The sequence below is a fragment of the Neofelis nebulosa genome, chromosome 2 (assembly GCF_028018385.1).
Source record: "Neofelis nebulosa isolate mNeoNeb1 chromosome 2, mNeoNeb1.pri, whole genome shotgun sequence".
Taxonomy (NCBI): Eukaryota; Metazoa; Chordata; class Mammalia; order Carnivora; family Felidae; genus Neofelis; species Neofelis nebulosa.
The window spans coordinates 87136367-87160676 of record NC_080783.1 but is presented as its reverse complement, the minus strand read 5'-3'; the positions used below and the strand labels follow the sequence as shown (position 1 = coordinate 87160676).

The window sequence follows — 24310 nt, the reverse complement described above, 5'->3', positions numbered from 1 at the left end:
AGTGGAAAGACGTAGGTACGCTACCTCTGTACCTCTAGCTGTCGGGAATGATCATTTTTCCTTACTGAGCAACTCAGTTGAGCCAGATCTTTCTGCTCTTTGCCCCTGACAGAATCCTAATAGAGAACCATATAAAGGAGAAGCTGGACATCTGAGTGTGGGACTGAGAAGAACCTCACAGGCTGGAGGTTAAGAAGCAGACCCCAACAGCTATCTTTTGGTAGAAATAGTCTGGTGGAGCTGTTCTGGGTTGGGACTGGAACATGGGACTAGAAATCCAATGTTTTCTTTGGTTCCCCTATTCAAGGCAGCAATTCAATCCTCAGGCCTGACTGCATTTAGCAAGAAAGAATTAATTCCTTAACTAGAACTTCAGATTCTAACAGAAGTTTAGGTAGATGTTGAATAGCTAAAAATATCAAGTGTCTACCACATAAAAATTAGTTGGTTTTCCCAAGACTTCCTGTAGTATGGGTTTCCTTGTTTCTCGGTATTCATTCTCAGAGGGCCTCCATTTCTCGTGATCATCTCTTGTCCTTATTTCCTGTTTCCACAAAATTCTATGCCTTCATTTTAAATCATGCCTTCTGCAAAGTCACCCTTGGCCGCCTTCCCTATGCCTTCATTCCTCAAATGTGGAACTAAATCAAGCCAGTTTTGTGTCTCAGACGTTCAGTGGAGATTTGGGGTTACAAATGGAGACTACATTGGAATGAATATAAGCTTAGAACGGAGTGTAATATACTCCTTTAATAAGAAAATAATAATCAACTGTATCCCACCCTGGGGAATTTGTTGCTGGCTATGTTATCTTTAAGACATAACTTATGTCCCTGCATTCTTTGACCATTTTCTTTTTCTCTCTGGTGTGTGTGTGTGTTTCAATTTCTCCAAATTCCTATTAATTTCTTAAACAGAATAGTTCTCCATCTTGCACTCAAAATCAAGCTTGTGGCCTACTCATGCACATCCAAGACTCATTCAGGAGCTCTGTCAGTAGATTACCTACTTCAGATCTCTATCTTTTAAAGCACAAAGCACTGTGATAGCTTTGGAATTAGCTTTTCCTTCATACGATACAAATTTTAGGAAGCGCTTTCCTCCTTCCTAGTCTGTGTAAGCAGAAGGGGAGCAACTTAAAGATTTAGTCTTCCCCACATCACAGAAAACTCTGCAGGGATCGTTTTGGTTTTTCCCCTTCCTTTCTTCTTCTTATTTCCCATCTTCCTTCTGCTCCTGCTCCTCCTCCTTTTCCTTCTTTCTACCCACCACAAAGACTGCAGTTTTGATTTATTGTCATAACCACCATTCAAATATGAAATCCAGTCTAAAGGAAAGGGAGAAACTGGGCATGATGTGGTATGATTTCCAGTCCCAGCTCCGCAACGTGCTAGTGGTAAGATTTTGAGCGCTTCTTCTGAACTTTGCAACTAAAGCTCTGGTTTTCCTCTTTCACAAGAGTATTGCAAAGACCAAATTAGATGATGGATGAAAAGAATGCATCTTCAACTACCAAGGACTAACTAAACATGGTAAGAACGAATATGAGAGAGAAGATGCCACCAAGAGAGGTCCAATAGAACAAGGAAGAACCCAGCGGCAGACTATCTGTGTTAGGGGCAGGAATTTAATCAAAGAGCAAAGCCCTCGGGGACTGCGGTGTTGGGGCACCAGCATCAGAGTGGGGCCAAAAACAAGGTTGGAGCTTGAGCTGCAGAGCTACTAGGATTCCTTTTATTTTATTTTGTAAAGGCAGATTTGATCTCTGAGGTTGCTGCAGGTCAAACTTAAAAGAAATCTTACCCTCTGCTTTAAGGCTGAAGGAGCAAAGAGTTAATTACCTTGTTCTATTCGTCTCTCTTCCAAATTTTTCACATGGGCTTTTCCCTTAATTAGCCATCATAGGAAACTGAAGAATATTTATTATTTATTGTGTGTATTAAATTTTATGTCTTTTCTTCTTAATTTTTAAAATGGGTGAATTTATTACTTTTTCGTGTTTTTCTCCTAAACAAGCAAGGTTTGTTGTTATTGTTGTTGCTTTTATTGTTTGTTTAGTGGTAGTCCTCATCTAACTTTTCTTTGGGTCGGTAATTCTTCATAAAAAGCAAAATGAGAAAAAGCTTCTGGCATGTTTTATATTAATTGGAAGAAGCAAATAGTTTCCCATACTTTTTTTTTTAATTCTCAATTCTTTTCTTTTTATCTCTTACTCAATTTAAACACGATACCCAGAAATGCCCACTCAGTATTGATTAAGTTATATGGTTTAACTTCAGGGCTCTGTGGTAACTTATTAAAGTATATTTTATAAAGTGATTTTGGTTGTCAAGATAGCACGACTCTACAATGACTGATGTGCACGCGTGGATCGTGGATATGGTTCTAACTCAGCTCTAAAGGGAACATGAAATGAGCACCTATGTGCCAATTTCAATTTTGATTATATTACCTACCACAATTCATTAGACTCCTCGAGTTCCAAAGGGGTTAGGCATTTAAGGACTTGCTTAACCTGTTTAGAAATTCACTGCTAGCCAAGGTGCTCAGAAGGAAAGCATGTCTGAATAATTTGTCCATTTAAAACAGTCTTTATTTTTACACCTACAGCATGTAGCATATATAACAATGCTTATACATAGTCTCATTTATTTTATGTATCCGTGGCTTACTTGTAGACTGTAAATGCCTTGAAAGCAAAGAGAGCCTCTATTCCTCTTTCTGTCTCCCGCAGTGTGAATATGGATATCTAGGGCAAGCTTCACTGAAGAAGGTTGGACTTGAATGGAAAAACTGATCCACAAGTATCAATCAAATTTCACTTAAGAGTTTCCCTTAGCTGTTTAATATCTGAATGCAACAATCTAAGTTTTACTTGGAAAGGATGATGCTTCTAATGATTATAGCTTATGGCGCTCAAGCAGTGTTGAAAGTTTTGTATGATGAGCCTTTTTCATCCCAGCTCTAGTGTCGGCTCCCTTACTTCCTTCCCCCCGTATTTTCTCCAATTTCTCTTCTTACCCCCCACATTTCTCTCTTTTTGGTACTGTCTCTGTACACTTGAGCCACTTCTTAAGAAAAAGGAGTCTGGCATTTTCTTATCTTAACTCAAGGGAAAACAAGCCTACGTAAGACCACGTGGATTCATTGTTTGGGGGGAGAAATCTGACCAGAATGAAAATAAACAGACATTTAAAATGTAACAATTAGATTGAAAAAAACCAATTATGTATAGATGGGTTTGTTTACTTAGATAAGGTATTCTTAGTGTTCTTAATTATTTGTAAGTAAATATTCTTCGTTGATAGAATTTTAGATGAAGCTGCTAAAAGGTCTGAGAAAACAGATGTCATTAAATGAAGAGAGAAACCACTTTATAGAGCACCCGTTGAACACTCAACTGAGAAGTAAAACATCCAGAGCATGCCCAGCTCGTTGGGAGTGTGTTTTCATATTTCTGCATGCGTTTGTCTATAAAAGCATTTTGAGGAGTAGCTTTTTACTGATTCTACCTTGCCAAAAAACAAAACAAAACAAAACAAAAAAAACCAACCAAGCAACCATCATTATGCTAATAAATGTTTTTGTCACATTTTCAAACTTTATCGGGCCTTCTGAGTTTTTAATTCCTTCTTCTTGGAAAGAGACCCCACGGTGTAAGACCTCTGGATTTCAACACAACGTTTGCCCTAAACTGAAGGCTCGGTTGCTGAGTTTCTCTAGTTTATTAAGGAAGGGAAAATTCCTCACTATATAACTTGAGTTATATAAAAACCTCCAAACCTGCTCGTCTGTTGCAAGTAAGTGTACTCCCTTTGTTACATGGTATGCAATTAGATGCATTCGAAATAAATAAGTTAAATCAGAAGTCTCAGGGACAAGAATGTACTATTTTAAAACAGGGAGTGTCAAATGTTTTTCAACCCAGAACCAAAGGGTGTTTCACAGGTAATTTCTCAGGGCTGATGTTAGCTAATTATTAGCTACCATACCCTGCCTCCCATTCTAAGTGACTATCTCCTGGCAGAAAGGCACAGCTAGGAATGTTTTGTTTCATTTGTCCTTGGAGTTTTTATCAGCATCAAGAAGGTGGACTGAGCCAAAGTTAGAAGAATTCTGGAGCTAAGCAAAAAGCGACCCGTTTAACAGCCCCCATTAATTGGGGCTGTTACATGATTAATTTGAGAAAAACAGAAGAGACGGATTTCTTTACAACTCACAGTTGGACGCCATGCACTAAAAGTAATCCCGTAAATTACATTTTAAATCTTCAACATATTCCGAGCAGATAAAATAGTGGCATGATTGACCAAACTCCTTTTAAAAGTACACATATTACGATGCATCATAGTTATAAACAGATGGTATTTGGCCTCCTTCCTATTCTCAACATTTGGAATTTCTAAACTATGTGAATTAAACAATAATATTTTATAAACATACAAGGGATTTTGCTCACTGCTTTGTTAACATAGAAATTATACAATGCTGACATTTATTTAAATTTTAAAAAGTAAACAACAGTGTGCATTGAAATAAAGCAAACTAAAATCAACATAGAGAAGTACGTTGTGTGTGCATATTACCTACAGTGGCACTGGCCTTTTAAAGGAAAGACATAATAGGTTGAAGAACAAATGGTAGCTTAGACGGGCCTAATCCTTTGTACTCCAAAGGCTCATTTAACACCTCTGTGTAAACAACGGATATTTATACCATAATTGGCTCTTTGACCATCGTGTTCATTTACTATGTAACCTGCTATTATGGAGTTAAAAGAAGTTCTCCTTCATTGGCTTGTCAGCTTTCATAGTAGTGAAAGTGTCCTCGCAGTTTTAAAAACACTTGCACAAACAGGAATCGTTCTGACACTTGTACTCATGACGAGAAACATTATCATCATATCAATAAGTAGATCTTCTTTTTTTCCTTTGGGGGATATTATTGCCAGAAATAAAGGGAAATGTATCAGATCTTAATGTCATTTCCTGAGATACTTTTCTAAAACTACAGCTTTAACCCTTTAGCTACATTTTGAAAGGGAGACCCATCTGCTGAGTTGATGTACAAAATAGAAGGCACTTGGTTTTCAAACACTATTCTTGGATTTGCAAAGTTGTGCTGCGATGAATAAATAATGAATCGGATATTTCAATCAGTTTTATGATTTTTGAAAGCCCTGGTTATCACTGTTTAGCGACAGTCTCTTCTCCATGCACTTCCCACGCGTTCTGGTTCAGCCTTTCAAGGGTAGGCTTATGTAGGCCAACCTCCCCTACCTCGGTTTACCGTTGGGCTGCTTTTCTTACATTTTAACCAACCAGCCTACCAACCAACCCATCAACCCATATTTCCAAGTCTACAATTCAAGTAATATTTCAAACAGAGTGGGTAGAATCTTGAGAGATGGATGGCAACTGAGGTCATGAACACTCCAGATTAAGGTTTCTTCTATTTGGTCATGGCGTAAGCCACTTTAGCTCACGATCTCTATTGGTGGGAAAGAGAGACGATAACGCAAACGGCATTGGTGAAACCAGGGACAAGGGGGATTTTTTTCCTCTTACACATACAATTCTAAATGTGTACACTCAAATAAACATCGAATGCGAAAAAAATAATACTAGTGCAGGGAGGCTCTAAAAATTTTAGAAACCTCAAAATGACATTAAACTTCCGAAATTACAAGTGTTTCAGAAACGCGATGCTTCTAAATATTCTCCTGCCTGAATACCTCTTAACCCCTCTTCTCCTCTCCTCCTAAATAACCAATTGGTGGTTGGTTAGGAGGAGAAACAAAGTTGGTAATCCTAAACACAGGTAAGAAGTGAAAAGGACAGCGCTGGGGGCCTGGGGTAGGATTTAAATCACACGTCGGGATACACGAGAGAAGGAGAAGAAAATTTAAGCTAATAGCCAGAATCTCTGCCTGGAGAGTGTCTGCGCCCATCCCCACTCCCTCCTCGGTTTTTTTCCTTAAGATAATCTTCTTTTTTTTTAAGGGGAGGGGGCACAGAAATCAGTACTGTTGCTTTTGCTCAGCGCACCCTCATCAGAGCGTCTCACTGAGGACTGCGGCCGACTCCGGGAACCCAGTTCAGTAAAATACTTCGACGACTGGAGAGAGTGCTGTCCTGCCCCCCCCCCCCACCCCCCCGCCAAGAGCTGCGCTGCCTTCCCCGGGCTCCCACAGGGAAGGTTCCCGCCCCGCGCAAGCAAGGGCAGCGGTGGGCCACGCGGCGCGTGTGCGTGGCAGCGCGTGAGTGCCGGAACGCGCGTGGCGGTGTGCGTGTCAGTGTCGGTGCGCGCCAGCGCGCGGGGCTGCAAGGGATCCCCGCGACTGTGGGCGCCGGCGTGGGCGTGAGCGCGGCCGCCGCCCGGGTTCGCTCGGCCCTCGGCCTCGAGGCTCTACGTAGCCGAGCGGGCTCGGCCACGACCCCGTGACCTCACCGTCGCCCCCCTGCCCCCTTTCCTAGCGCCCGGAGACGTGCAGATCGCCGTCCGCTCTTTCCGGACGGCGCCACGCAGGGCATCTAGGGCGCCGCGGAGGACGGGAGCGCGGGCTTGCCGGCCGCGGAGGCGCCGCGACGCGGGGGAGAGGACGAGCGGCGAGGGCGGCGGCTTCCAGGGGACCCGCGGGCGACCCGTCCCGCTGCGGGCAGCCTTGGCGCAGCGGCCCCGACGCCGGGCACAGGCTCGCGGGGGCTGGGGGGAGGAGGGGGATCGGGACCGGGCGGGGCGGGGCAGCGCCGGGGCGCGCGCTCCCGGGCGGGCGAGCGCAGGGCCGGGCCGAGGCCCCCGCGCCCCGCCGCGTCCCCGCTGCCCCGGGGCCCAGCCGGGCGACCTCGAGCCCCCGCCTGCGGCGGCGGGGCCAGACCCGACCCGGAGCGGAAGACCCGAGAGGCCGGGAGGGAAGGCGAAAAGAGGTAGTAGCAAGCCCCAGACAAGGAATCCTTAATTACAGATTAAAGGCAGGAAAACGTACAGCACAGTTTCCATGTGTCAGCTGACGGCCGCGACAAAAGGAAACACGGAACGCTGAGGGGGAAAGCGGCCCCTTCTCGTCCCCCCCCCCCCCTTTTATTATCTGTGCAAATGTAAAATGCCTTTGGTAGTGACTCTGGGTAGGTGGTGCCTGGGGCCAAATCGCAGCTGCACGCTCCGGTAGGAGGACAGTTTGCTGATGCACCCAGAGGTCTGGGGGCCCTCTCACAGAAAAAGGACTATAAATACTCCTCTCGAGCACATTTCGCTTCTTCAAAACTCCATTACTCATACTTTTTAAGTTTTAAAATTTGGTGCTTAGACTGTTGCAATTCATTTATCTTCAGCGAAATCCACCGGCGCGCGCGCACACACACATACACTCAGGCACATACGTATTTTGTTTTTCAGTTTTGTAGATTCCTTTTTTTTCCCCCTGGCCTGCTATCACAGCATTAGAAATCCAGAGAAAAAGCTAAGCCGACTGAAAGCCAGGGAAGATAGCAGCAAGCACAGAGAGAGCACGAGTTCCCCACCATGGCTCTGCAGCTCATGAGGAATAAAGGAAAAAGGTGTGTGCTTTGATGACTTTCCTCTTAACTATGATTACAGAACACCCTGTCCCTGGGATGTGAGACATTGGTTCACCTCCACAATATGCTGAATTCTCCACAGATGAAGGAGTGTTCAGAATCCAAAGCCCACTCACTGCGCATTACAAACCGCTAGTTCTGTGCCCTCATTTTTAACACTAGAGTTACACGACCTGTGAGGGTCACCCTGAGCCACGGGGCAATGTACTCCTCTGTGTTTTCTCCCTCTTGTTGCTAGGTCAGTTTTAGAAATAGAAGGCTTCACCTCTTTGTCAGTTATCTATTTACTGACAGAATCGATGCACCAGGTTGAAGGCCACCAGGCCACCTTGTTCAGTCATTTTACGGGATCTTCCTCTTTGTAGATGATACTTTCCCATTTTTCATTTGTATTTTTCACCAATGTCATTTCCCCCCACAGATTTTATAAAAAGTGCCTTTTCATGTGGTTCCAGTTCAGTGATTTGCCCACCCCCTGAATAATGCAATTTGCATTCCCGATTAATAGTTGTGAATCAGTAATTCTTAAGTACCTCCTGATCCATATTTTCAGTATAAATGATTCCTAATGTTATTGGCCAGGCGTGTGCTTGAACCCAGTACCTTCGTGGACTGGTTCCAGCCCCAGGACAGCAGAGTTACACTCAGGGAATGTGAACATGCTTAAGTCTCTGCCCTGATCTCTTTGGATGTAGAAGGCAGACAGCCTGCTTTCCCACCTCCCCCAGAAGTGGTAATAGGTGAGCAGATTAATAAATTGATAAAAATCACACCAGGTTCCAAGCGCATCTCCTCTTCTGGTACATATTTAGGAAGACTTTAAAAATCTCCTTCAAGCATCTGGTCCTTCTTTGATTTGGCTCTGCCCTCCCCACTTTTTGACTTTATCCTTCAGTAAAATAAATAAAGTGAAAGAGCATATTAGGAGTTTCTCTTTCCTTATGGCTTCCCAGTATTTGAGAGAATCATCCTGTTTTAGGCCAGTTGTTGTTAGTTCATGTTTTTACCACCCACCAAAGAACAGCACAGGATTAAGTTTATATTAATAAATGATGTTCATGACTAGGTTTCTACATGCCAGAGTTATGATTTATTTTTTTTAATGGGTGGAGAAAGGAGAGCAGCAATAAACTAGCCTCTAAGTCACTCAAAATCCTTGGCTTGACACATCTCTGTGGGTGTTTTTGTCTTTTTTTTTTTTTTGTATGTACCTCTAATTCTCCTTTAAGTTCTATTATAATGAACTACATATTTTGTTGACTACCTTTGTCCATGGCTTCAAACCCTGTTTATTTTAGTTAAATTTATGAAAAGTATGGTATGTTCCCCTTTTCTACCTTCTGTTTATAATTGTCCCTACTTATCCCTCCACCCCCTTAAGAATTTCACAAGAAAACCCTGCACCAAATAAATTAAAAGCTGCAACTTCAGACACCCCAAGAAGAGGACATTAATCCACTTAGTAAAATACCCATACCTCCCCCTCTCAATTTCAGCTCTTCTTAATGTAACATTTAGTAATTGCAGCTGGCTCCTTATACTTTCCTCCCTCCTTTTCATTCTGAATCATATTGGCCTTGTTTGACCTTCATTTCCTTTCCTGCCCCCCACATTTGTCCACATACTTTTCTTTGACCATGTTGGTCTTTCTTTTGCTGCCTGGATTAAAAGCAATAAATAGAGCTTTCTAAGAGTGTAATACTTTCTGTTAAAATCCCACTCTACCTCCCCATTCACTGTTAACGCTTTGTACAATTTTTACATATCTTTCTTGTTGTGTAGTTACTGCTCTATATTTTTCTGATTGATCATTAAGTTACGCTGGCTTTTGAGAACTGCCTCCATAATCCTGAGGCAAAGGCTTTTTACTTGGCATGCTCTTTTCCTTTGGAATGCCTTTCCTGGCAAGGACAGGCATTTCGGTTTGACTACGATTCTTAAGTTACAATTCAAGGCTAATTTGTTCAGTTAGGCTTCTACTATGAGCGGCTCTGGTTCTCACTGTGAAGTACTCCATGAGGTTGCTTAGTTGAAGGGTGTGTTGTAAGTACAAGATGTAATATACTTACATTGTACTTGATTATCAGTTTTCAAAAACAGCTGCATGCTTTGATATCTGTGTAAGGAAATATCAGAAGATAATATACCATTGGTATTTATTACTCTATAATTAAGGATGTGTCAGTGTTTCTCCTTTTTTAAAAAAAACCCTATTTTCAGAAATTCATATCTCAGGCATAAATTTCCCTATGAATTACAGTCTAATACCATATTAGAAGTATCTTCTTTTTAAGTTATCCCTCCCCTTCCTTTTCTTTCTGGGGAAATAAGTTTCAGGATATAATTTCTGGGTTATCTTTTGGGGATGAGAGGAAGCAGTCCCTATCCTGCACAATTAAAGGTGCCTCTGCCGCCAATGCCACCTGCCCCCTGTATCCTAGACCCTCTGTGCACCAGGTGAGATCGTGGGGGCTGCTTCTGGATAAAGGGCCAGCCTCCCATCTATGTGGATAAGCAACTTCATCATGGTATGAGGTGAAAGGCAACAGAGAAGGCTCAGCTGTCCAGAAGTACTGCAGGTGCCAGAGAGTCTGAAATTTTAGTGCCAGGTATCAATTCTTATACATTCCTCCCTCTATGGTCACTTAGAATACAAATGTGGCCAGGAGTAACATGAAATAAATCTACGGAAAGGTACTGGCAACTTATCGACCCATGTTCCTTCTGCCAGTAGAAGAAGCAGAAGGAAGAAGGAGGGGAGGAAAAGAGAGAGAGAGAGATTTGCCCCTTTCCCTCAAGGGTGGTCTCCACCAATTGAATTGACCGTGGCCTTCTGCAAGAAGCTGTTTCTACACCTGCCTCTACTACCAGGGGACCCACGGCAACTGGGCTTCTCTTTAGGCCCTCAGTTTCTCCAAAGGTTTCAAAAGCAAATGCTTACCAGGAGGGCCAGGGAAGGTACCTATATGCATAAAGCCGCATGTAAAGACCACAGGGCATGGTGGGTCCTATGATGGATGTGGAGGCTGAATGCCTCCCGGCAGGTGCAGTAATAGTAACAATAAAGACACAACATTGGCTTCACTGCATGGTCTCTCCTGCCTCTTTCAAGACCAACAACCTAGGCCACAAAGCAGCTCCCTGCTACCCCCTGCACTCTCTTGCCTAGGGGTCCAATAGTCATGCACACTGACCTTGGTGCTTCCTGAAAGACACATCGGTGACAATGACACCATCCCATGGAGGGGAAGGCTTATACAAAAAGTCTCTGTTTCTACAACATAGTCTGGTTCCTAAATATGCCTTTAGACGACCCCTTAATTTTCTCATTTGTGAGGTGATCACGGAAATCTTAAATTGTGAAATATAAAGGACTTCAAATTCCTAAGAGAAACATATCGCTCAAGTATTCCCAGAAGTCCCTTCTAGCACACCACCTTAGGTCAGCTATTTAAAAATGCAGTAACTGTTAGGAGAGTAACAAGCATCTTGGAGTATCTCCCAAGGAGAAGCAATTCCTCATATTCATTTGTGAGAACAATTATGAACCTGTCTTAGGGTTGAAACTCATAACCATAGAGTTGCAAGGGAGAAGAAGGCATCATCACTTGGGTAATGATAATGGGAGGGTCCCTGAAGACACTGACCTCACATTCCACTGAGGGGAAATGGGCCCAGTAGGGTGAGAGAGGATCCTGGTCCCTGAAGTCATACATACCTCAAGTACAGCTAGGAATTCCAAAGACATGAGAGAGAACTCCCTCCCATGGATCGCAATGAAGGACAGAGTCCACAATTCACCCTGTCTTCAAGAGGAAAGGGAACAGGTGCCAGTATGGGAGATAGGTACTGTGGCTAGGAGCTCAGACAGCTCTGTGCTCTACCACACGGCTCTGAATTTTCCAAGATGCGAGGACTGGCTCATGTAACATCATCCTTTTTCTTCCTCCCATTACCTTTCAAAAGGGAGTTTCCAGAACTATGGTTTTCCATCTTGAGTTTGTAATGTTACAGGAATTAGTGAGAAATGGTGATCAGCAGCCCTAGGAAAAAGAGACCCATGGACAATCAAGTCAGACTTTTTCAAAGTATGATTTGTTTCAGTATCAAGGTTAAGTCCTTGGCTCCCGGTAAGCAAAGGAAAGTCTTCTCATGCAAAATTGGCAGGACGGTTTCTTCCACTGTTTGAAGGGAAATGGTTATCTGACCGGATCAGGAACTTAGAGTCAAGAAATGTCAAGGAAGGCATGGTAGCAAAACTAACCAAAGTAGTCCTAGCTCCTATCAGAAGGCACATCTAACAATAACATGTAAGACACGTAAAAAGTCAGAGTGTGAAAAGACTTTGGGTAGAATGAGCCAGCTTCAGAAATAAGCCACTAATCATAGAGTAAATGTTACTCTCCCAGTTGCATGTCTGTGCCTTCTACCATCACTCCTCTGACTTAAAAGTTAGTGTACATTTGGTGTAAATCCCATGGTTTGTTGTTGTTGTTGTCCTGTTGTAATCACAAATGCACAAAGCTTTCAGCAGCATGTAGAATTGTATGCATGTTTTTAAACTTTCCCAGTTACATTTTAATGGACAGCCTTGAAGGGAGGATTTACCATGGAAGCATTAGTCTCCTAGGGGCGCCTGGGTGGCTCAGTTGGTTAAGCGTCCGACTCTTGATCTACACTCAGGTCATGGTCTCACGCTTTGTGAATTCAAGTGCCACACTGGGCTCTGCGATGACAGCACACAGCCTGCTTGGGATTCCCCCTCTCCCTCTCCCTGCCCCTGCCCTACCTGCTTTCTGTCCGCCTCTCACAAAATAAATAAATACACTTAAAAAATAAAAGCATTAGTTGTCCTATATCTCAATTCAAATTTTAAAATGAAATGTGTTCATGTCAGTGATTTATAACATAGTCTCTTCCTTGTTAAATAAAAGATCTATTAAATACTACCTGATTTTTCACCGAAAGAGAGAGGCACTTAGGGTGATACTTGTCCACAGTCAGCAGAAGAATAAAACCCATAGACTGTGTCGACATTAAAAGACAGCATGGACTCTCATTTGAAAATTGATTCTATCACCCACAGAAAGTATCTTGAGACTTAACTGAAAATTTTATTGTGGCTCATAATATTTCTGGGTAGCAGATGCTTTCTCAAAAACAGATTTTACTTTTAAAAATATCAAATATAATTAACACCTTCAACATAAAATGAAATCTTTGCTTCCAGATGCATTTCAAGGTGTTGAAATGAATCTGTGCAGCCCTGTGTGGCTGCGAGTTTCCATCGACTTCCTGATTCTGCTGCCATCTTTATGTGGCATGTCTGAAGATGTGAGAGTCAGAGCAGGGCATTCACACCTAGCCATAGTGGAAGGATTCTTACTAAACCGCAAGCTTTTCGAGAAAGGTCTTCTGACCTATTCCTGATCAACGTGGTATAAGTGAATAGGTTAAGAACCAGGTGCCCTGCTTTTTATTACAGAAACACGTAACCAGAAACACAGATTAGGTAAATTCATGGCATGTATATCCTGGATGCTGTATCAAGGTCTTGATAATGAGCAGACTTTTAAAGATACTTAAAATTGAAATTGGCTTAATGATTTATTTTAAAAGAATAAAATTAACAGGATTGAATGTTCCAAAAAAGGAAGATCAAAATTTGCAACAACCATACTCAAAATAAGAAATAATGAGAGTGTTCAGTTTCTTTACTCAGAGTAAGGGAACTACGAATTAACAAGTCAACTTGTGGGGCACCTGGGTGGCTCAGTCAGTTAAGCATGAGACTTTGGCCTCAGGTCATGATCCCACAGTTTTGTGGGTTTGAGCCCCGTGTCAGCTGTGCTGACAACTTGGAGCCTGCTTGGGATTCTCTGTCTCCCTCTCTCTCTGTACCCACCTACTTCCACACTCGCGCTCTCAGAAATAAATAAATAAATAAACATTAAAAAAAAAGTCAACTTGTATTCTCAATTATCCTGTGATTTCAATGAAACATGGGTTAATTTACTTAATAACACTCTATCCACAAAATGGGTTTGAGAAGCACACAAAACACACACACACACACTTCAAGTTTCAATTGTTAAGAATTACACATTTACAAAATTTTTTTATTGCTCACTTGCACTGAGACCAAGTCTGATAGCATAGTTCTAAGAAGTGACAACTTTAATGTAAATTTTTATTCTAGAAGGAATGCTGGGCATGGCTAACGACAAAATCTGATTTGAGTTTATGGGTGTAGGAAAAAAAAAACCCTCCATACACAGGTAACTTTCAACTATGTCTACACTGAGATGGGAGCCCATTGTTTTCAGGATAGTAAAACACAGTAAACTCAACACTGTTTCTTGGCTGTAAGATCATACTATTATTTCTAGAAGACATCTTCTGACTGAAGCAAATTTACTGGTATAGTTCATCTTCTTAGATGATAAACCCTGCCTAGAAGTATCTAAGAACCTCTTAGGCATATTGACATCCAGTTTGCACTCAAGAGGAGCACCCCTGGTAGATTCCGAGTTCCCCAGTTTCAGACCACAAGCAACGTCAGAAATAATCCCTGAGCCCTTTGTTTTATGAGTGAGGATGTAATTTGTTCAGTGACTTCCCTGCAAGCGATACGACTCGAAGCCAGAGCAGTGATGTCCAGTCGTGCGTTAAGGGTCTCACATTGGTTAGGGAGAGGACTCGGTGCAGAGATAGAGTTTGTTGTTTCTGCTTCTTAATCTTCCTGCTTTTAAATTCTCAGACCTCAGGGATTCTGAACTCCTGCCTTCTTTGATCTGTAAGATCACCTCTATCCTGAGGGCTCTCTCGGTCTGGCTCCTTGACCTTGATCTGTTTCCTGCTAACAATTTCGCTACCTGTCAAATGGGCCCTCCTGCTGACGATTTTGCTACCTGTCAAATGGGCCCTTCTAGAATTCTGAATCACTGCCTGCTCAATCTCGGATGCTTGCTAGACCAGTCAATCCTTCTAGAAGCCGGAAGGCCACACTTGGCCCCTGCCTACCCTCCTCTCCCTGGCTGTTCCTCACTCTGTAGTGTATAAAAGTTATTTGTTTCAAAAGCTAGGAAACTTACAATTTACCTGTCAGTAAACAGAAGATGGTTTATCAACAGACTTTACCTTAATGACTACAAATGTTTACCTCCTGCTTTCCAGAATGCAAAGAAAATCTTGGAAATGTCATAATATCTTACAAACATTTGCAAAACAGATCCTTGTACAACCGGAAAAGAAACAATTGTATTCGTTGTCTCTGACACAAGAAAAGTGTTCAGTGAGAAACATACAGATAGATGTACACTCTTACACAGAAATGAGATATGCTAATTAAAAATTGCAGTAGGCACTTTATTAAAAATTTATTTTACAATCTAGCTGTTCAAAACATCTTTATATCAACAAATACAGCAGCTTGACTATTGGAATCATAAGTGATTTATCTTGAAAAGATCATATTTGTAGCTGGATGCAAGTATTTTTGAGGAATATTTATATCAAAATTACTGTTTTTAGTAGAAGTATTTTGATTTCTCTATTTTTACCCCAGGGGAAAAAAAATTGAAACGAGTATCTCAGTGTTCATTTTATGGGCAAGATGGCTCCACTTAGTGTATTTCCCATGTTTGTCCAAATTACAGCTGTTTATCTCGCAACTTTAAAATAAATTAAATGCAAATGTAACTCTGCGGATCATGGGAATACCTGCCAGACCCCTTATTAATACCTTCACTTAAACACCCCCGTGCCAGAGAGTCATTAATTGGCTAAAATGAAAGTGCTAAAGCAGCCCTTTGCCCACAAACAACTCTGAGATGGCTGCCCAATTAGTCCGGTAGCATTCTGATCCTCCCTTCAGACCCTGTGGCCCTTTGAGGACACAAGAAGGCTCCGATGATAACCTGGCAACCTAGGTAGAAACACAGCCAAGTGCGAGCTTTTGAAGCTGCAGTTCGGCTGCCATCGTGTCGGCAAAAAGAAAGAATTCAGGCACCATGTCATCCAGTACAAAGGATAAAAACGGATTCAACCGGAAATTCAATGTGGCACCACATATGGGATACATGAGTGCGGTTATACAACAGGCCACATATTTTTTTGAACAGTCTCCTCCATGTGATGCCGAGGACATGTGTAACCATCATAACGTCTCTAGGAATCTGTATTTAATTTGAGTTGGGGTGGTGGCAGGGATGGGAGATCTGAAGCCGCCACAGGTTTGTGGCAGATGGCTCTGTGTCAGCTATGACAAGCAGCCAGGCTCAGCTTCCTCTGCAGATTTTCTTTTCTCTCTGATCAGGTAAATATGGGCACACTCTGGAAAGTTCTACAGATTCTGCCTTAGGCTGCAAGTTTGTGACTTAGCCCCATCTGTCACAAATCTTCCCTAGGTTCTGTTGTAAGCAGAGACCTGAATTTACCATGTAGGGCCGCCCAAGAAAAAGGAGTCATTTCACCCTGCGAGGGGGAGGGAGAGAAGAGAAAGCAAGGAAGAAGCATTAACAACCGAAAGACGAAAGGATGTTCAAAATTCATATTGCAAATTTGCATAACTTACGTCAATTAGATTTCAAAAAGCCACCAAGTACATGGTTCTCGAGTTTCATCAACTCAGGAAATCCCAGTTTCTGATTGGTTTAAAGTGGAACTGTATTTTCAACCGTACGGGAAAACTCCCGATTTTTCGCAAATGGGTACATTCCACCGCACACATATTTCCTGGTTTATGTGAGCGATGACGGCTGCTCGAAGTTTATCATCCAACTTTTAACTTTTATAAACACAAGATACCCAACGCCCTTAACCCATGTTTTTGCTAATGTGAATTTTACTTTTAAGTGGCTAAGGCACTAGAGAAATGCCATTACTCCTACGTTAAACGCATAAAGCACTTTGAGTTTACAAACAGGTTTATATTTGTTATTTCATTATAGCAGTACCTCGGCGGGGGGCGGGGGGGATGCTATTAAGAATTGAGGGAGAAAAAAATTCTTCTAAGTTTACAGATGAATCAGAGAGACAGGCTAAGAAGTTCACCTAGAGCCAGGCTACAAATGAGTAGCAGAGAAGAACAAGCCGCCAAAACCTCTCACTGTTCTTGATCACCCAAAGTGTATCTATTGTGCTGAAGGTTTTTGCTTTTATTTTACTTAGACAAACCAAAGGAAAACCAAGCCAAAAGAAATCAAGGAAGGAAGTGAAGAAGGAGACAGGGAGAAGACTAGGGAGGAGGGAGAGAGGGAGGGAGAGAGATTGGGAAGTTGCCTTAAACTGTGCTCGTGCAGTTGAGAGATTTTTAGAAGTTCTAAAAATGTCACAAGCTTTTACGTTTTCATTTTTAAGGAAACAAGTAATGACTTCGGAGTGTTAATACAAGTGAGCAACACCTTATTGGCATCTAGAGTGTAATCTCGAATTAAAAGGGGACTATAAAGTGACCAGTCCCTTGAAGGAAACTTACAGTGGCCTGGCTGTGGTCCGGGTAGACAGAGGCTGATAGAATTAAGACAACCACAAACGGTTTCTCTGCGCACTGAATGTCAGCTGTAAGGTTAATCATTGTTTGGAGGCATTTTTAGGCAGAAATCTGAAAATTCTTCTTTCCTCCAATTAGGAGCAGGTTATAAAGGTTCCCAGAATGTTGAAGTATGTGAAGAGGAGAACAGAATAAAAACCAGCAGCTGGCATTTGAATAATCTTAAGAAACACAGGTCACTCTCAGAAAGCACAGGAGAGAACGCATCTCTTTTTTCCCCCACTCGGAATTTCGCTCAATTTGTAAATAAAAATAAATGAGAAATAGGATGGGAACGAAAAGCTATCCGGGTAGTCCGGGCAGTATCTACTTTACACAGTGCCCTGTTTGTGCCCTGCGCTCTTTTCAGTATTTGTAACAATATAAGGTCCATAATTTTTTCTCTAAAGCATTTTAAAATATAATGATGAAAAGTCTGTAGAAACATAAGGAACTGATCTCAGAAGGTTGTTGGGAATTTTCAGTAAGTAAACTCACATAGTAAAAAGGAGGCAAAAATACAACTTCATGGTGTTGAGCTTACCGGGGTTGGAAAAGGGAAAACTATTGTTAGTGTTAAGAAGTCAATCCTGGGCTAATTATTTTATGATTACTTCTAGAATCTTGTGTTCAAGTTAGGTTGGAGTCATAAAAAGCTCCCCATCGTGGATGAAATGAAACCTATTTTTAATCTGTGTGACAAGTATGTGGCCAATGTGTCTGACCTGCTCAGAAAAGGAAGTGTTCTGAAAGTACGAGAAAGCTACAGTCAATGACTAAACTTGGATGTAAACTTTTTAAAGAGGTGGTTTAGATTTTTTAAATTATGAAAATGGTTTTAGATTTTTAAAATGCTTAAAAAACATTTAATTTCAGTATGCATTGTATTTCTCTTAAGAAAGATCTTTGTGTGTGTGTGTGTGTGTGTGTGTGTGTGTCAGAGAGAGAGAGAGAGAGAGAGAGAGAGAGAGAGAGAGAGAGGAGACAGGGAGAGGGAGGAGGGAGAACATACTTGCATGCATGTGAGGAATTTAAACATTTCAAATCTGAAACCATTTCAGGTGAGAAGTCATGGGCACAGTGTTCTGTAGTAGAAAGAGCCACTTTAAGAAAAAAAAAAAGTATCCAATTCTGTTTCTGCTTTTCAGTTACTAGCATTCTGTTTCAAATCCTGCTTCAAGTTATAGCCCCCAAACTCTCACTCATATTGAAAGTATAATGTCTCATGTGAGAAGAAAGCCAAGTGTTAGTAGCCTTATTCTAGTCATTAAATTTCTAAGTGTGAATCCATATGAAAAATCCTATCCTAAAGTGAACCCTATGTGAAAAGCAGTTGAGATGATTTTAAAATGTAAACTTTTGACAAAAAAAGAGAGTAAGGTGTAAAAATGTAAAAGGAGCAAATTAAAGAATTCAGTGACATTCTATCCTTTTAGATCTTAGAAGCATATGTTTTATAAAAGCAAAACAGCACTGTCCAATGGAATAAGTCTAAAAAAAACCCCAACATTCTCGTTAACAGTACACACAAAAGACTCTTCCATTGCCTAAGAAAAGTAAGGAAAATACTGCCTTGGGGGGAATAGTTCTCTTGTATTTAGTGAAGGCAAAGGTCACCAGAAAATGTGCATATTTATAAACCATAAGGTGAAAAGATAGCATAGCTGTTTATATCTTAATTGTAAAGTTTTAGAAGGCATCCTTTTTCTGTTTTGGCTCTACATCCTATTACAATAACCAAACTAAATCTGTGGTTCTTTCCTGTGGTTTTTTTTTTTACCAGTTTCTCCTGAAAAATGCATCACAAAGCTCGGTTACCTTAATTCTTGGACTAATTTATTAATTTTAAGACTAATATTCAGATATAATATCATCAAGATCTATAAATGAGGGCACCTCTGAAAGCGTATAATAGACTTATAAGAAAAAAAAATCCACGGCAAAAATACATAAAAAAGAATTATACATACAAATTCCTATAAATGCTTACACATGAAATATTAATTTATAAAACTTGGAGCTGGAATACTTGAGGATGTTCGGTCTAAAAACATATGTAAAAAGTAATTACAGGAAATAACATGTAAGGCGTAGGTTATCTTTTAAGCTGTACGAAGAACAATTTGATATACTAACAGCATTACCACTGAGCTGACAATGTTTCGGAGTTTTTCCAGAAGTTGTTTGTAAAATAAATAATTATAGCTATGTTATAGAGTATCATATTAAAATATTTCAACCAGATGTCTGTTTTCCTTTGCAACTAAAGGTAACTTGTCACAGTAACTTTTGTAATGGTTAAAAATTTGTAAACAAAGACTAACAGAGATAATGAGGCCTAACCTGAAGCAAAGTTAAAAACCGTTAAATTTTGATGGTGGGAATAGCATTATAAAACCTTCACCATTCTCTTCACAAGAAAATAAACATTTTCTTTCTTTCCTTCTTTCTTTTCTTTCTTTCTTTCTTTCTTTTCTTTTTTTTTTTTTTTTTTGTATCTACATGAGATGATGGATGCGAATGAAATGTATGGTGGTAACCATTCCACAATAAACGCATGTCAAGTCATTATGCGGTACTGTGGTTCGTAAGTGGACACAGTACCGTCAGTCATATCTCAATAAAACCGAAAAACAAGCACAACTTCACCTAAAATTCACCAGAAGGCGGGGAGAGATTAGTAATTTGATGGTGAACTCACTGAAGAGATCTGTGTCATATACAGAAAATAAATCCATTTACATAAATACTTCTATTTCTTCCATTTTCATAATCTGCACATTTTGATAGCCTGTCACGTGGAGAACTACTTGATTAACATTTGATATAAACCTGACCGCTACTGAACTTCAAAAATTAGGGAGTTTGGACGTAAACCTGTTTTCTCTGTGGAGCTTCCCCTGTATACGGTACAATCGTATTGACTCAAGGAGTAATACTGAAGCCTGGAACTGTTCAGTCAGCATTTTAAACTATTATGAGCTACCTTCTGAACCATTGCCAAGTTAATAGACAATGAAAGATAATGAGCTTGAAATTGGGTGTTAAATTGCATTTTTGGTTCTCTCCCTTTTTCTTGAAGTTTAACTGTTTCCTGCAGAAACAAAGTCCTGTTTTGATGTATCACTATGTAAATATGTATTTTAGGCCATGAAAAGAGAAAGGAGAGAAAAAAGGCAGCAAACTGTATTTCATGTAGGAAGGTTATACATTAACATAGGAAAATTAAAATATACTGGATTATAAACCTGCTAGATTGTAAACTATACTGAATTTATGTAAAATGAAGATGCTACATTCAAAGAATATAAAAAGGTATATTACTCATGGCCTAGAGCCACCTTCCAAACTCATAAAGCAGATTTATCCCAGTTCAATTACTTAGACTTTTAGCAGGGCCTCTTTGTGTTGTCATTTCAACAATGTAAAATTCTTGATTCAAACAACGGGAAAAAAAAAAAAAAAGATAATGAAGGAGGGGACTGCATGATGATGCTCTTTAAACTATTTTCTTTCTGCCTTTGCCATTCAGAGAGGAGACGGGCAGTGTCATTCTAAACAAACTGAGGATTTTTATGTAATTTTATTAAACCGGATAAGGGAAACATTTGATTCTTGAATATCATCTTCAAAGTAGTTAAAAAATGAACACCAAACTTCACGAATGTCATTCACCTGAATTTTTGAGGCCTGAAGATTTCATTATGATGGGAAGAAAGGCTTATCCTCATTAGTATAATTGTGGAATCTTTCCTTTACTTCCTTTTAAACTAATGAGTTACATTAATCCAGGTTCATTTTTATAAGCCTCTTGGGGCTAAATGTAAAGGACAGTCATCTTAGAAAACAATAAATTAAAAAAAAGCATGTACCATGCATTAAGTGCACGTATTTCATAAGACCTAGGTTAATACAACTGGCATCCAGTTTAATTAATCCTTGTTAGTGTAACAACTAATATCCCTCCCTAGCATGTTTCCTTTAAACATTAGTATGTTAATTAAATGTTTTTTTTAAAAAGATTTTTCTTTGTACTTCAATATGGCATTTATACCACGTAAATCTCTCCTCAATATCTACCTTATAAAGATGTTTTCTTACAATATCTGGTCTCTTGCAGAAATTCTGGAGCCTTTTTGAAAGCTGTTCAGGTGTAGAATACAGATATTCAGCTGCAGGAAAAACAGATACATTTTTAATGAAACAAAAACCTCAAAGCACACACTCGATATTAGTCACTTTACTAATTAAAAATGCATATTGCTCTGTGCTGCCTCGTGTTTTACATTATTTAAGCATGATTTTATAAGGTTACCTCAGCTCACAAGGATGCTTAATGCTAAATAAGACTGTGTAGTTGTGCTGTTTAGACATCTCCTTTGGGTGATTAAAATACATTATTCTAATGTAACACAATGCATATGTGATATATTTAGTGATGGGAATTTTTTCAAAGAACTGGTACTATAGCCGTATGTACCCTGTGCAAGAGTTGCATATTATTAACTAGTCAATTGTTTAAATAATTTGGTGTGATTTCCAGTCCTCGATTTTTCTCTGTGTATATCATTAGAAAAAATCTGTAAGCAATCGCAGCAACACTGACCTGCTTATAAAAATCCATCATTATGGGATGTGTATGCTAACAATGAAGAATGCTATTTGAAAACTTGCTTTTTTGTTATCTTAAAAGAACAGATGGTAAATATAAGCTTACTCTAATGTATTAAAACACATAAAATTTTCCTTAACACTAACATGTTGACTTGCCAAATAAACAATTGCTCCCGCCTAAGTTTATTTTCAAACTTTCTAATTTAGCATGAATCATGTATTAAATCTCAACCAAGATGAAAGTACATTAAAGAAGCTACCTGGAAATATCTCAGGATAAACCAAATCTTTGGGACAAAGTGGGTAGCAACCACAATACACAGCTTCCAACCTAAAGAAATTTTAGAGAAGATAAAAAAAATATTAAAAGGACGTTACTCTGATAGCCAGATAGTGGTTTTGTTTGCCTAAGTTAACAGTATGAGCCCTGAGTTAACTGGGACGAAAAACATGGTCGGCAGTCCAAGCCTTAAAGCCAAAGTTGCTCTTTTAAAAGATTTTATTGATCATATATGAATTTCATAGAACAGAACCAACAGCATATGTTTTGTTCACTGAATTAATCAAAGCGCAGCTCTGCATTTTTTTTTTTTTGTTTTTAAAATACTGTTTAACACATTTTATAATCAGCAGATAAACACATGTAACAACATGGTAAAGTATGGACAGCTTTTCTTAATAATGCTGCAAAGTCCCAGAATGTTCATTTTTCAAAAATGTTTAAATAAAATAGCAAATACTTAACTTTAACATTGTAGCCGTAGAAATGATCGAGGCACTTTTAAAAGCATCAGAAAAAAAAATTTACAATCTGTTGTTGGGGCATTTTTATATTTTAAGCTCATGCTTCAAAATAATTTGTTATTTTTGTAGAATGCAAAATAATTCCCCTTTTACTGAAAAATCCTCATGGAGATTACCTTAATGAAAATTTTACTTTCTTGGCCAAAAATTCAGCTCATTTTCCATTTTATCAGAAAAGAATACTTTCTTATTAAACAAATAAGCAAGAAAGTTTCACTTTGAGAGGATTTCTCCAAGGAACACCTATAGGAAGTTGTTTTTTTTTTTTTTTTTCATGTCATAGTAGTAAGGGTTAAGCAGAGAGAAGGTATTGCATCTCAAAGGTTGTTGGCCCTGTATAATGGCTATTGATCTGACATATAATAAACCTTAAAGATACCACTGTAATTTCTGTTGGCTAGAAATTACACAGTGAAATTCAAAGCACTCTCTAAAATATGTTTATTTTATGAGAGACTTTGAATTGCATCCAAAATGTTGACCAAAGGCGGATTTTTATTTTGAACTGCAGATTTTTTTTCAACCCAAGAATAATTTGAAGTTATGTCAATGTTTACCTTGTTTGTTTACAGTGACAAAGCACATGCAATTTAAGCTGTTTTTAAGTGGGTGATGTTTTCTCTATTTTATTATGTTGACTGAAATTAGTTTAAATGAAAGGTATTTACTTTGAGCTGCAAAGTTTGGAAAAATACTGAGTTCAAAGTTTTGCTTGAGAACTGACAAGAGTTACAAGATAACATAGTGAAAAGGCACAGGATCTAGTTACCCATTATTAATTTCAAAATCCAAACTAATATCTAATAGATTTTTTTCTCTACAGACGTAGGGTATGCATAGGAATTCTTATCCCAAATACAGCTACAAACCACATGGCAACTGCATTATAAAACAGTGTCTAAAGTTTGAGCACATAAACCAGAGAGACTCTTTATGAACCAAAAGAAAATACGCACTTTATCTGAAGACACTCAGTTTTAAAATGCTGTGCCAATCGAAAAGTAAATACATATGAACATTCTCTTATAATTGCACAAAATCAAAAGAGTGAAGTCACAGCCATTTCAGAAAGTGCACATGTTATCTGCTTTTTAATAATGGATTTGAATTAGTGTTCTGTTCCCCGAAAGAAAATTGCAGGCCAAGTTACATTTTGAGTCATCGTATGAGCATGTATCATGTCACTTCCAAAAACCTCTGCTAATTAAAATACAGTGAGATAAGAGTGGCATTATTTGACTTAGGGAGAAAAAATTTACAAATTTTGGATTTCAACTTTTATTTACAAATTATCTTATTTGTAGTGATATTTCTAATTCATCAAGGAAACACACACACACACACACACACACACACACACCAGCCACCACCTTTGGTATAATTTTGACTTGTTAAATACTAAACTTTATTATCTAGATTATTTAGATCAGAACTATGTTTTAAAATATATTACATAGGCCACAATATTTTTAAAGAAATTTGTAAAATTCATTGCCATAAGTTTCTCATATTTTGCTATGTTGAAGAAAATGATCATCTCATGACAATAATACAATTATTCACCATTTCAATTCTTATGCACTACGAGTTAAATAATAAATAGGGTTCCAATTGATCTATTGTTAAAATGACTAGCAAATGACCTTTTTATTCCAATTAACAAATCATCTGCTAAATCTATGAATCTTAATATTCAGATCTATTCACTTCAATTCATACAATTTATCTGCAAATAGTTGTTGGGCTTTTGATTCTAAATATAATTAGCTGATAATTTTGCTTG

At 39.4% G+C, this 24310-nt stretch overlaps 1 protein-coding gene across 31 annotated transcripts in view; it reads right to left on the bottom strand.

Moving 5' to 3' along the window:
* Positions 1 to 4204: 4204 nt before the first annotated feature.
* Positions 4205 to 24310, bottom strand: part of GTDC1 (glycosyltransferase like domain containing 1) — a 404807-nt gene continuing 384701 nt past the window's right edge. For 26 of the 31 annotated variants that reach the window (XM_058715378.1, XM_058715395.1, XM_058715397.1 and 23 more), the window contains 3 exons: positions 21984 to 22054; positions 21190 to 21281; positions 14925 to 16052 (listed from right to left, as the gene is read on the bottom strand). In XM_058715378.1, coding sequence (XP_058571361.1) covers positions 15969 to 16052; positions 21190 to 21281; positions 21984 to 22054 — 247 coding nt within the window. In that variant the 3' untranslated portion in view covers positions 14925 to 15968. Of the gene's footprint in view, positions 11621 to 14924; positions 16053 to 21189; positions 21282 to 21983; positions 22055 to 24310 lie in introns of those variants that run through there. The other 5 variants (XR_009257564.1, XR_009257566.1, XM_058715393.1 and 2 more) reach the window with 3 other exon arrangements.